Source organism: Lolium rigidum, chromosome 1 (assembly GCF_022539505.1).
Source record: "Lolium rigidum isolate FL_2022 chromosome 1, APGP_CSIRO_Lrig_0.1, whole genome shotgun sequence".
NCBI lineage: Eukaryota > Viridiplantae > Streptophyta > Magnoliopsida > Poales > Poaceae > Lolium > Lolium rigidum.
Genome location: NC_061508.1, coordinates 15,670,722 through 15,684,129, shown reverse-complemented (window position 1 = coordinate 15,684,129; position 13,408 = coordinate 15,670,722). Strand labels below are relative to the sequence as shown.

At 48.6% G+C, this 13,408-nt stretch overlaps 2 protein-coding genes across 2 annotated transcripts; both read left to right on the top strand.

Moving 5' to 3' along the window:
* The first annotated feature begins 2,262 nt into the window (after positions 1 to 2,262).
* Positions 2,263 to 5,557, top strand: LOC124667961 (sucrose:sucrose 1-fructosyltransferase). Its single transcript, XM_047205182.1, has 3 exons — positions 2,263 to 2,668; positions 2,792 to 3,666; positions 4,585 to 5,557. The coding sequence occupies exons 1-3, from the start codon at positions 2,263 to 2,265 to the stop codon at positions 5,266 to 5,268; spliced, it is 1,965 nt and encodes a 654-aa protein (XP_047061138.1). The 3' UTR covers positions 5,269 to 5,557.
* Positions 5,445 to 10,611, top strand: LOC124704569 (disease resistance protein Pik-2-like). The gene is made up of 4 exons (XM_047236846.1): positions 5,445 to 5,524; positions 6,411 to 6,924; positions 8,713 to 9,682; positions 9,950 to 10,611. Exons 1-4 carry the CDS (start codon positions 5,445 to 5,447, stop codon positions 10,609 to 10,611), a joined length of 2,226 nt encoding a protein of 741 aa, XP_047092802.1.
* Positions 10,612 to 13,408: the final 2,797 nt, after the last annotated feature.

Genomic DNA, 13,408 nt, shown 5'->3' with positions numbered 1-13,408 from the left:
TGTAACCATCCGAGTTCAAACTTGAATGGTTTGTTAGACAATGGTCTTGTTAACCCAGTAGTTAAAAGTATGGGAGCATGGTCCGACAGTTTTTCGATACGTTCTAGAGCGCGTACTGACACCATTGGGTATTTATCCTCCCAAGTGGTGTCCATCAGCACGCGGTCTAATTTCTCGTATGTTGGGTCAGGTAAACTGTTAGCTCATGTGTACTATCGGCCTGCCCTCACAACCTCTCTCAAATCTAAACTATCGATGACAACATTAATAAGAAAGGCCAATGGCCATTAAAAGGGCCTTTACTTTTCTCATGGCAGAATCTAAGCAAATTGAAATCACCCCCTATGAGAATAGGGTATGGATCGTCCTTTGCAAGATTCACAAGCTCACGAAGAAAGTCAGCCTTAAAGTTATCCTGAGCCTCACCATAAACGGAGACCAGAATCCAAATGAAATTATCGGAACATCAGAATGGGCCAAAACTTCCATGGAATCTGTCCGGACTCCAATAAGCAAGCCACCGGACCTACCTCTAGGTGGGCGAGAGAACCATTCAAAGTCCAATCCTCCGGATAACCGGTTTAAGAAACTTTGAGAGTAATCACGCTTTCCCGTCTCAGAAATATCAATAAAATCTAAATTATAATCCTTACAACAATCAGCAATATGTGAGTGTTTAGCCAAGTCACGAAGACCTCTGCTATTTCTAAACATGCCATTCATTTAGAAACTATTTTAGATTTGGAAGCGAGACCTGACCTATGTTTCTTCTTCTTTTCGGCCGAAGACTTAGAAGACCGTCGAGAGGCTTTTATGAGATATATGTATGCTCTTTTTATGAGATACATATCTACCATGTGGTAACCCCTCTGTTGGATTGTTTCAACACTAAAAAAAAACTTGATGTAGCAATTCTCAAGAAAACTGAATTTCTGAACTAGTTTTCAGCTTTCTAAATCGGTTCCATATAGTGTTATCATGCCGAGTTTGTGCACTTTATATATGATATTTCTTACATCTACAAATGTGTGTTACAATTACATGTGTACTTTTTTAATGAGGTTGATTGTGAACTCTTTGGCAAGCACTTGTCAAAAAAAAATTAGAAGGCAAACCCATTACGGTACGCCCTCAATGTGGTTAGGGTTAGGGTTATGGTACATCTACAAACACACCTCTCTCTCTCTCTCTCTCTCTCTCTCTCTCTCTCTCTCTCTACCATCCATAGAACGGTCACATTTGACATCTAAAATTCCCCTTTATAATCAGACACTATTTGTTTCTTAATTGAATGAGAAGCTCAAGGGCAATCAATTTCAAACGGCAGAAAAGACAACAAACTTGGACCGTTCGCTCATTGTGACCTCTTCTCTAGCCTGTAGGATTCTCCCTACCATAAGTTGATAAGTTCATGCTTTCAAAGAACCAGCTTCCAGCTTGTCTTTGGTCGACAACACCATCGCTAGAGAGAGACACTTCTAGGTTTGCTTCGAAGATCATCATAAGACCGGCCGAGCCAAGTGACCAAAGTAATGCAAATAGAAAGTTATTATGAAAGAAGGTGTGTTGTAAATTTACCAAAAGATGGTTACAATTATTCAGAAAAGGTTAAAGGTATATGATTGCATATTCAGAAAAGGTTAAAGATGTTTTATTTCCACGCTAATTTACTGTACGACAACTATGTGTAGTGGCTTTCCTGTGGTATATATTGTAGTATTTCTTCAATTAATGGCGTTTGAAAAATAAATATTTTTGGTGCGGTTTGAAGTGTCACATAAATATACACACACAAATGTAGTGATGTTCATATAGGATGGAGAAGAGTGTGTCCACAAATATAGATCTACTACTATCTCGCCCACCCTAGTAAGTACAGTAATGGAATCAGCTGAGCGAGCAAGCCCGTCCAGAGGATGCATGCATGTTTGCGATCTCACATGGCCAATGTCGGCCTTCTCCGTCGCTGACCCGTGGGCCCCACGAGCCAGACGTGTCCGTGCTGGCACCCTACAATTTTAATCTTTAGCGATCAACGGACGGGAGCGCTCGACGGAGGGGACGCGTACTTACGTACAGGCTGTTCAAAACTAGTATTTGACACAACGGGCCAAAACCCCTGCGAAAACCCCCCGCGTCCGGCCCGACCAGCTATAAATCGCGCCCCGCTCGCTCCTCCGTCGATCCATCCATCCACCGCCCAGTGTCCACTCGATCAGCCTTCCTCGGAACCATCGACCGGGCCGCCGCCGACGCGACGCGATGGAGTCCAGCGCCGTCGTCCCCGGCACCACGGCGCCGCTGCTTCCTTATGCGTACGCGCCGCTGCCGTCGTCCGCCGACGACGCCCATCAAAACCGGAGCAGCGGCGGCGTGAGGTGGCGCGCGTGCGCCGCCGTGCTGGCCGCCTCGGCGTTGGCGGTGGTCGTCGTGGTCGGGCTCCTCGCGGGGGGCAGGGTGGAACGGGTCCCGGCCGGAGGAGACGTGGCGTCGGCCACGGTGCCGGCGGTGCCGATGGAGTTCCCGAGGAGCCGGGGCAAGGACTTCGGCGTGTCGGAGAAGTCCTCCGGTGCCTACTCCGCCGACGGCGGGTTCCCGTGGAGCAACGCCATGCTGCAGTGGCAGCGCACCGGGTTCCATTTCCAGCCGGAGCAGCACTACATGAACGGTACGCGCACTTCTCCATGATCTGGTTTATTCAGATTAGATTTCGTTTTCTTGCGTTGTTTTCCCTTGATCTGACCAACGTACGTGGTCTCTGTTTTCCGGTGGCCGGCGACATATTCTGCAGATCCCAACGGCCCCGTGTACTACGGCGGATGGTACCACCTCTTCTACCAGCACAACCCCAAGGGCGACAGCTGGGGCAACATCGCCTGGGCCCACGCCGTCTCCAAGGACATGGTCAACTGGCGCCACCTCCCGCTCGCCATGGTTCCCGACCAGTGGTACGACAGCAACGGCGTCCTCACCGGCTCCATCACCGTGCTCCCCGACGGCCAGGTCATCCTGCTCTACACCGGCAACACCGACACCCTAGCCCAGGTCCAGTGCCTCGCCACGCCCGCCGACCCGTCCGACCCGCTCCTCCGCGAATGGATCAAGCACCCCGCCAACCCCATCCTCTACCCTCCCCCCGGCATCGGGCTCAAGGACTTCCGCGACCCGCTCACCGCCTGGTTCGACCACTCCGACGACACCTGGCGCACCGTCATCGGCTCCAAGGACGACGACGGCCACGCCGGCATCATCCTCAGCTACAGGACCAAGGACTTCGTCAACTACGAGCTCATGCCGGGTAACATGCACCGCGGCCCCGACGGCACCGGCATGTACGAGTGCATCGACCTCTACCCCGTCGGCGGCAACTCGTCCGAGATGCTCGGCGGCGACGACTCGCCCGACGTGCTCTTCGTGCTCAAGGAGAGCAGCGACGACGAGCGCCACGACTACTACGCGCTCGGGAGGTTCGACGCCGTCGCCAACGTTTGGACGCCCATCGACCGGGAGCTGGACCTCGGGATCGGCCTCAGGTACGACTGGGGAAAGTACTACGCCTCCAAGTCCTTCTACGATCAGAAGAAGAACCGCCGCATCGTCTGGGCATACATCGGCGAGACCGACTCCGAGCAGGCCGACATCACCAAGGGATGGGCCAATCTCATGGTATGCACTTGTACAAATCCACATCATTCTTCTTGTACTTAGTATTAGTATACCTTATTTGCATATATTCTGTCATTATCATCGCTATTCCTTAATGGCTGCATAATCATGGAGGACGACTAACACTATTAGACGTCTTGTCGCTTGTTTCTTTCTTGTTTCACGGTCACCTCTCGTTCTACTGTGTAGGTCGCTAGCGAGTAATTAGCTGCTAGCTGCCTCTTGGCACGGACGTCTAATAGTGTTAGTACCTTATTTGCATATATTCTGTCATCGTCGCCATTGCTTCATGGCTGCATCGCCGGCACATCACGGAGGACGTCTTGTCGCTTGTTTCTTTCTTGTTTAATGGTCACCTCTCGGTCGGTTCTACTGTAGGCAGGTCACTATCGTAATTAGCTGCTAGCTGCCTGTTGACACACATGGTGTGCCCGTCCCCCTTTGGCTCTGCCTGCCTGCATGCATGTCGCATTCAGTCCCTAGTTAAAACCCCAGATCTACTAGCATCTACGTCTCATATGCCTAGCTAGCTAGCTTGTCCTTTCTCCCAGTATACTACTATTACTTGTATTTTTGTTAGCTTGATGCTGAACTAATCATTTATTTACTTACCGATCGGCCGGGTATAGGCCGGCTGAATTTCAACGGTTAGTTTCCTTTTGGTCACTTTCATCATTGATCTCACTGCACCTCCCAAGACACACCAATCAAGTGTCCATTTTCAGTCTAGTGGAAAATGGAATCCGTTGCTTATTAAATTATTTATGTGAAGACTACGATATCTTCTTTGTTCGTGCCGTTGTTTCTTTAAGAGAATTCGGCGGCCCTTTATATTGATTACATAAACAAGAGTAGTTGTTTGCAGTCAAGTTAAATAATTGATTCATTATAACGGTAAATGCATCATCGTGTGTGCAGACGATTCCAAGAACGGTGGAGCTTGACAGGAAGACCCGCACAAACCTCATCCAATGGCCAGTGGAGGAGGTCGACACCCTCCGCAGGAACTCCACGGACCTCGGTCGCATCACCGTCAACGCCGGCTCCGTCATTCGCCTCCCCCTCCACCAGGGCGCTCAACTCGACATCGAGGCCTCCTTCCAACTCAACTCTTCTGACGTGGATGCTATCAACGAGGCCGACGTCGGCTACAACTGCAGCACCAGCGGTGCCGCCGTACGGGGGGCGCTCGGCCCCTTTGGCCTCCTCGTCCTTGCCAACGGCCGCACCGAACAGACAGCTGTGTACTTCTACGTGTCCAAGGGCGTCGACGGCGGCCTCCAGACCCACTTCTGCCACGACGAGTCACGGTCAACGCGGGCAAAGGATGTCGTGAATAGGATGATTGGCAGCATCGTGCCGGTGCTTGACGGTGAGACCTTTTCGGTGAGGGTGCTAGTGGACCACTCCATCGTGCAGAGCTTCGCGATGGGCGGGAGGATCACGGCGACGTCGCGGGCGTACCCGACGGAGGCCATCTACGCGGCCGCGGGGGTCTACCTCTTCAACAACGCCACGGGCGCCACCGTCACCGCCGAGAGGCTCGTCGTGCACGAGATGGCCTCAGCTGACAACCATATCTTCACGAACGACGACTTGTAGATGAAACCAAGTTGAGCTCGTGTTGCATTCTTGTTAACGGCCGGTGATCGCCTATCTACACATTCATTTGGCATTCGATCGACGGGTTCCTTGGTCTTGGTGTCATGGATGGGGATCGTACAATAGTTTTTGATTTGGTTTTTTTTTTTTTGTATCGGGGTGATGTATGAAATTAGATGACTGTCCTGCCCCCAAGTCGTAACTATCTGCAGGAGCCCTTCTGCAGTAACTATGATGACAGCGTCATCTATCAACTGTACCAGATTACTTAATTTCCAAAGGGGTTTCCTTTCAATCGAGTCTTGGGATCCTCAAATTTCTTCTAGCTGCAAAACCCTGTAGATTCTATTTTATCAGGTGACCTCACTGCAACTTAAATTTGTTTCCTGGTCGCACAGAAAAGCCGCTAAATTTATCCTAAACTCTGTCAAGGATATATCGCGAAAACAAAACAGAATTCAGGGTACGCAACGGGCAGCATTTGGAGTTTGGGGTTCAGAACACTTGAGAGCATCTCTAGCAGACCCTCAAATCGCAAATCCCCCAGTACAATGTGGAGACAACATTAAAAAGGTGAGTTTAGCCGATGCCCATCAAGGTCGCTGAAAATTTTCCGGGAAACCAAAAATTGCGCTCTATAGCCCAAGAAAATTGGCAAAAAATATGAAAAATGGGAGTTCTGGCAACACCCATCTAACCATGTATCGGTAGTCATCACCACTGAAAATCGTCTGAAGAACCAAAAATGTGCGCTATAACCCATGAAAATGGCAGGAAACATGAAAAATATGACTTTTGACGACGCCACGCAAAACCATGTATCTGTGGTTATTATCGCTACAAATTCAATGGAGGCATGAACCCACTATCGAGCATAAATACTCCCTCTTGGAGTCACAAGTATCAACTTGGCCAGAGCCTCTACTAGCAACGGAGAGCATGCAAGAACATAAACAACACATATATGATAGATTGATAATCAACTTGACATAGTATTCAATATTCATCGGATCCCAACAAACGCAACATGTAGCATTACAAATAAACGATCTTGATCATAATAGGCAGCTCACAAGATCTAAACATGAACGGGAAACAGAGCAATATCATCTTATCAGTTTAGTTGGTGAACCCTGCAAAAGAACAAATTTAGTTGGTGAACCAGAAAACAATCAAGAAACTGAGGTGATATCAGCGTGGGGAATGGGAGGTCTTGGGAAGACCACTCTTGTCCGAAGCGCCTACCGAAGCCAACAACTTGGTGGCTGGAAGCGTGCTTGGGTCACTGCATTTCGTCCATTCGATCCTGAAGCGCTCGTCAGAAGTTTATCATTGCAACTACTGAATGGTGCCCGAGAGGATCCTACTGGAACAACAGCAACTGGAAAAGAAAAGAAGAGCATTGCAACAATGGGAGTTCAAGAGCTGGTCAAAGAATTAGGTGTCCTTCTAAATTATAAGTGCCTCATTGTTCTTGATGATATATCCACGACTGACGAATGGGATTTGGTCAGGAGTTGCTTCAAAAATGCCGGAATGGTCATAGTCACCACAAGGGAAAGATGTGTTGCCAAACATTGTTCAGGAGAAGACACGGGCATGTATCATCTTGAAGGTCTAAATGATGCTGCTGCACTTGACCTCTTCAAAAAGAAGGTACTTCTTTTTTATATCTGTCTTTTCTTTCCTTTTGAATGAGTATTTTTTTACTCTATCCTTTTGCTGTGTTTGCCTTCAGAAAATACATCGAGAGTTTCTGTAAGACGTCCCCAACACTTTTCTGATCATTCATCATCATTGGCATTGGGATTGTGAACTTAGGCTCTGTTTGGCATCAAGTTGGATTTGGATAACCCTATCACTGAGTGGTGACTACCTTTGAACCAGATACACAACTACTTCTGTTGTGGAAGAAAAAACGTGAAATGTGATAGGAGAACCATAGTCAACAGGTGTCATCTGCATTTAAATGTATTTACAAAGAAGAGAATGCAATAGACTGTCTTAGTTTGTGTCTACAACAGTGCTGAAAATAATAATAATAATAAGCACATAGTAGCATAGTTCAACAAATATAAATTGAGCTTATTGGTGGCTCCGGAGGATCCCTCCTTCCCCAACCCTAAGAGCCCCTCCTCTCCTCCCTCTCCTGGCCGCCGTTGCCGCCGGCGCTGGTGGTGATGGCGGCGCCTATCCGTCCGGTGCAGCGGTGGGCAGGGGAGGTGGTTCTCGGCCGCTGTTCAGGGGCGTTGGTGGGCGGCGGCGGAGGGCCATGGGTGGCGCGTCTGGGCGTGGCCGGGTCCTGAGCGCCTCCATCGGATCGGCGACAAGGAGGGGTGGTGCGCTGCCAGCGCCCTCCGCGCGGTGGTGCTCCGCGCCGCCTCGATCCGATCTAGGCTTTCGGGCAAGATCTGGACCGGGTGAGTTTGGGCAGGTGCGGTCCTGATGTTGGTCCTTGCCACACCGTCGGGCAGTGCTGGACTGCCCTATTCATGTCTTCCGATCTGGTTGGTAGTTAACCGGTGGCGAGGGGACTGCTAGTCTTGTGAATAATGGTGGTGGTCCTCGGATTCCTCTCGCGCCAACTGAAGATCGGTCGGAAGCTTCTTCCCACCGGGCTGGCTGGATTGTCGTGTTTCGGAAGGCCGTGCCGGCAAAATTCATTATGCGATCAATGCCTGAAGATTGTTGGATTGGGTGTTTTTGGTCATGTGCACGCATGTTTTTTATATGACCATTTGGTTTCAGAGGGAGCGCTTCAAAGCTCCGTTGGTTGTTAATATCATGGAGCTCGTTTTCTTTCCATGGTGCTGGCGGAGAAGGTCACAAAAGCCGAGATCAGTGTAAGAGCAATGGTGATCGGATCTTGGTGGTGAGGTGGAATTGGCTTGGTGCTTCATGACTTCAAACATCGACTTGTATGTGGGGACGACTGCACAGGAGAAGTTCAGAGTTCTATCTTTCAGGGTGTAAATCCAAGGTCTGGCCTTAATTGGTTATGCCTGGCAATGTTCTTGTTGAAGGCATTGTTTTGAGAGTGAGGACTTTTTTCAGGGTGAAAACCTAAGATCTATGATCAGGCGACGATAGTGTTTGTGCACTGTTTCCTTCTTGGAGGTGTCGCTTATGGTGGTGGTGCCAGTGTTGCTGTTTCAAGTTTTCAATCTCTGTAGCGGGACTTTTCTTTTTTTTAATTCTTCTCTCTTTTTTTGGCTGTGTGCATCTTTTATGCCATTAGGGCATGATGTTGTTGCAGAGGTTGGGTGTAATTGGTATCTCCGTGATATTAATATATGCTCTTTACCGAAAAAAATTGAGCTTATTAGGCATGTAACCTTTTTTACAAGCCACAAACTCAAGCAAGGTTGAAAAGTGCATAATGTACTTTTTAAGAGTTATTCTTTAACCCACGTACTTAACAACTTTACATTGTATCTTTTATAGGTGTTTCAAGACAAGACAGGAAATGCTGATTGGATCATTGATTTGGAGGAACAAGGAAGACGTATCTTAAAGAAGTGTGAGGGACTTCCCCTTGCAATATCCACTATAGGTGGATTCCTAGCCACTAAGCCTAAAACTGCTTTCGAATGGAGGAAGATGAATGACCGCATTAGTTCTGAGTTGGAGATCAACACAGAGCTTAGGACTATAAATACAGTCATTATGAGGAGCTATGATGGCTTACCTTACCATCTCAAGTCATGTTTCTTATACATGTCCATATTCCCAGAAGACTACATAATTAAGCGCAAACGTTTGGTGAGGCGATGGATCGCAGAGGGTTACTGCAAAGAGGTGCATGATATGACAGCAGAAGAAGTTGGTGAGGGCTACTTTGATGATCTTTTAGACAGGAGTATGATTCTGCCAGGAGAAGGTGTAGACCATCATACTGGGACAATTGATTCTTGTCAGCTTCATGATGTCATCCGTGAAATATGCATCTCTAAGGCTAGGGAGGAAAATCTTGTTTTCACACTTGAGGATGGATGTTCCTTGAGCAATACACAAGGTCCAATACGCCATCTTGTCATTAGCAGCAACTGGAGAAGAACTAAAGATGTATTTGATAGTATGCTGGACTTATCGCGTGTGCGATCACTCACCGTGTATGGAGAGTGGAGACCGTATTTCATATCTGAAAAGATGAGGTTCCTCCAGGTGCTCGATTTGGAGGGCGCACTGCGGTTGGGGAATCGCCATCTTGATAAAATTGGGAAGCTCCATCACCTTAGATACCTATCTATACGAAGATGTAATCATATCTGGTACCTGCCAAAGTCTATTGGAAATTTGAGCCACCTCCAAACACTGGATATCAAAGGTACGCATATATCAGAACTGCCAACAACTATCACCAAGCTTCGCAAGCTACAACACCTTCGCACAACTCGTGATTTTATGAGAGCACAAGAGAAGAATGACATGTTTATTGATGATTACCGAAGAGTGTATGGGTTACATCGGCTTTCTTTGTTACGGGCCAAGAACAGTGAACGACAGACAGGTTGCACAATTTTGCTACCCCAGATTTTGCGTATGTGTCTTCGGTAGGCCACCCTCTAACGGTCTCTGGTTGAATCATTTTGGAGTGCACAACATTCAGAACTTGGTTTGAGCCTGCACGATACACTCAACCTGCACCGCGCCCTTTGGGTGTGTTTACACAATGATACAAATGGTTTTAAAGTTCCAAAAGGGACCGGAAAACTGACGTCCCTACAAACACTGGGTGTTGTTGCGGTTGCAATGAGGAAGGAAAATGCCCTGAAGGAGCTGACTTCACTTACCCAGCTGCGTAAGCTATGTGTGGCTGGTATCAAAAAGGAAAACAGGGAGAAGTTTTGGTTTGCCATTGCTGCTCACAACCGACTTTGTTCTCTGAAAGTGTATCAAGCATTTAGCAGTCGTACAGATGGAGACAACTTAGATGGTTGTTTAGGTGGGGATTTGTTGCCACCAAAACACCTTGAGAGCCTCAAGTTGGATGGCTTCCTGGTCAGAGTACCGCACTGGATGCATCACCTATGGAATCTATCAAAGCTGGACCTAAAGTTCAGCGGATTGGGCAAACATGTTGAGATACAAACCCTCGGGGATCTACCAAATCTTGCAGTTTTAAGACTGAGGATAGGGTCACTTGTAATGAATCAGCTGCATTTTCTAGGCTCGTCTTTCCCGAGCCTTGTGGTGCTGGAGCTTTCTGGGTTAAGCCAGCTCCACTTAATATTTGAAAAGGACGCAATGGCTAAGCTCAAGCTGCTAGAGACTGACAGTTACAGGGAGATGGCGGGCCTACAATTTCTCAAGAACCTCAAGGAAATCCGGCTAAATGATTGATAAATCAATAAGTAGAAAGTACAGTTAGAGAACCTGTATGCAGAGCATCCAAATCTTAAGAAGGTCAGTTTCAAGGTGATGTAGCTCACCTGGTCAGTATACCAGATCTTCTGACTGCTGCTCGATCATGTCCTTCGTGTTCCAACTTCCAAGTACATTGCTCGGGTCCTTGTAGTCTTTGCATAGCATTCCATCCTTGTCCTTGTAATATGTTGATTCAATTTGCACGAGAACACCGTACATCTCTGCATCTAGCTGGTTACCATCCATGACTGCGTGGCAGCTCACCGCGTGTCCTAGGATTCAGAATTTGGTGGTGAATTTGGATTGTAGTTTATCATCCAGTGAACACTATACAATTGTGGATTATCTGCAGATGTCTATCCAAGTAGTGATTTCAAAAGGCATATCACAGCCAGTTAGTGTCTTATTTAGCTAGGTGCCTAGGTAACGCGATTTTTTTTAAATAATACGAATTTTTTATTTAATTCTAGGAATAGCGCGCGATTTCAAAAAGTGCAAAAGTGTGATCTGGTCGGTCAGCTAATGACCGATCGGTCAATAGCAGGCCGACAGGGAGTCGGCTGTTGTGCACCTGTGAGGTGACGGAACTAGTTGGTCGATAGCCGACCAACCGGCCAGCTACGGACCAATTGGCCAGCCTACCGACCAATCGGCCAGCTACTATCTAACCAGGTGCATGGATTTAGTTTAGGTTTATTACGAGTGATATCTCCCGGCACTTCTCCCCCATTATTTTCCCGCCACCGCTTTCCCGTCATATTTTCTCCCTCTCCCGTTCACACCGCCGTGTTTCCCTCCCGCCCTTGCCGCCACCCTTCCCGCTATCCTTCCCGCCACCATCTCCCGTCAAATTTATCCCGCCACCATCTCCCGCTATATTTTCCCGCCACGCTCTCGGATTTTCCCTATAAAAGCATGCATCGACACTCATCGCTGCACAAGTGCTTCTATCTCTTTTTTTCTCGTTGGCTCACCCTTAGCCATCATAAGTGTGTCATGCTCTGACCAGGATTTTAGGCCGACGAAGACGAAGGATGCAAGTTTGTCCCCGGGTATGACAGCGGAGCGGTGTTGGTGCGGCCGTCTTGCGAAGGTTAAGCAGGTGGAGGATTTCTCTGATTGGTTCGGCATGAAAATTTTCATGTGTGCAAACCATGATCATGATCCACCCCGTAGTTCGGCTTCGTCGTCCCGTCGTCCACCGGGCCGCCGGTATGTTTCGACATAATTTTATGTAGGCATAAATATATTTATGAATGTGATTTAATGTTACTCGTTTGTGTTACGGTCTCCCCGCCCCTATGCAAATGGTTTCACTCGGATAGACACGGAGCAGCCGGAACAAGCTCGGTACATAAAATTGCAAATAAGTTCCGAAGTAGCGCCTCGCCGCCTAGTTTCTTCCCTCCCGCGATGTCCCCTTGTGCTTCACTCGCCCCCTTCCTGCTGGGCGGTGCCGAAGGTTGGACAATTAGTGTCCCGGTGACCAAATTGATTGCATAGGAAACATTGTCTCGTTGGCCCTCCAGCTTCAGATTCATCCATATCATTCGGATGCGTTGCGATGGCCGTCTACCGATGCCCGTCCTTTGTAGCGTCGGGTCCGGGATATATCGCTTTTCAGAAGGGTTTACGATGCTGAAATAAACCTAAGGGCATCTCCGATAGGACCAGGGTCGCCGCAGGCGGGCCCGTGGGGAAGCGAGCGAACGCTAGGCGCGACCGCGCAGCGTCCGCGGAGACGCAAACATGCCGCATATTTGCGTCGCTGCGGACGCCCCGGACACGATGCGTCGCCCCACTGCAGCATGATGTAGACGCATTTCCGGTCCGCGCGGACGCAAACGATCGCTCAGCGCCCGTTTGCGTCGCGCCGCTGGAGATGCCCTAAACTAAATCCATGCACTGGTCGGATAGTAGCTGGCCAATTGGTCTGTAGCTGGCTAATTGGTCTGTAGGGTCAGCTATCGACCAACTAGTACTGTCCCTGACAGGGGCGCAGTAGCCGACTGGAGTCGGCTCTGCTACTGACCGATCGGTCATTAGCTGACCGACCAGATCACACTTTTGCACTATTTTGAAATCGCGCGCTATTCCTAGAATTAAATAAAAAATTCGTATTATTTTAAAAAAATTCGCCCTAGGTAACGGCAGCACATACTACATTATCTGCAGAAGGTATTTAAATTACATATTGGTAAGTGATTTCTACAGATTAATACGTTACTTTGCGTATTTGCATCTGTTATGCCTAACAGCCACTTATCGTGGGATCGCTAGTCAAGTTCGGCATCTGAGTGCTAGTTATGGACTTGTGTGGTTCACAGTAATGCAAGTTCAGACATTAGACTATGTGCAAGTTCAGAAACTAATCTACGACACAGTTGTGGTGTGAATTAGCAAAGGATGGAAGGATTCGGTACCAGAGGATCCAAGGAGGTGAATTAAGCCCTCATTTAGTACAGGAAGCCGTCCCGATTACCGACTGACTGTACCGCATCCCACGCGCTCGTGGCCGTCGGCCTCGACCATGGAGCTTGGCCATCGCCTCCGCTGCCGCATCTCGGGCTCCTGGGGCACGGGGAGACGAACCAGAGCGGGGATACGAGCTCCACTGCGCCTGGATGCTCGGGGCAACGCGGAGTGAAGGGCGGCAGTGCTGGAGATCCAGGCGGTGGCGGAGGACAAACAAAATGTTAGAGACGAGGCCACCAGATCCTGAAAATCTGTAGAACTTCCTGTGCCACTTGACTTGGTCGTTGTTCCGAGCATT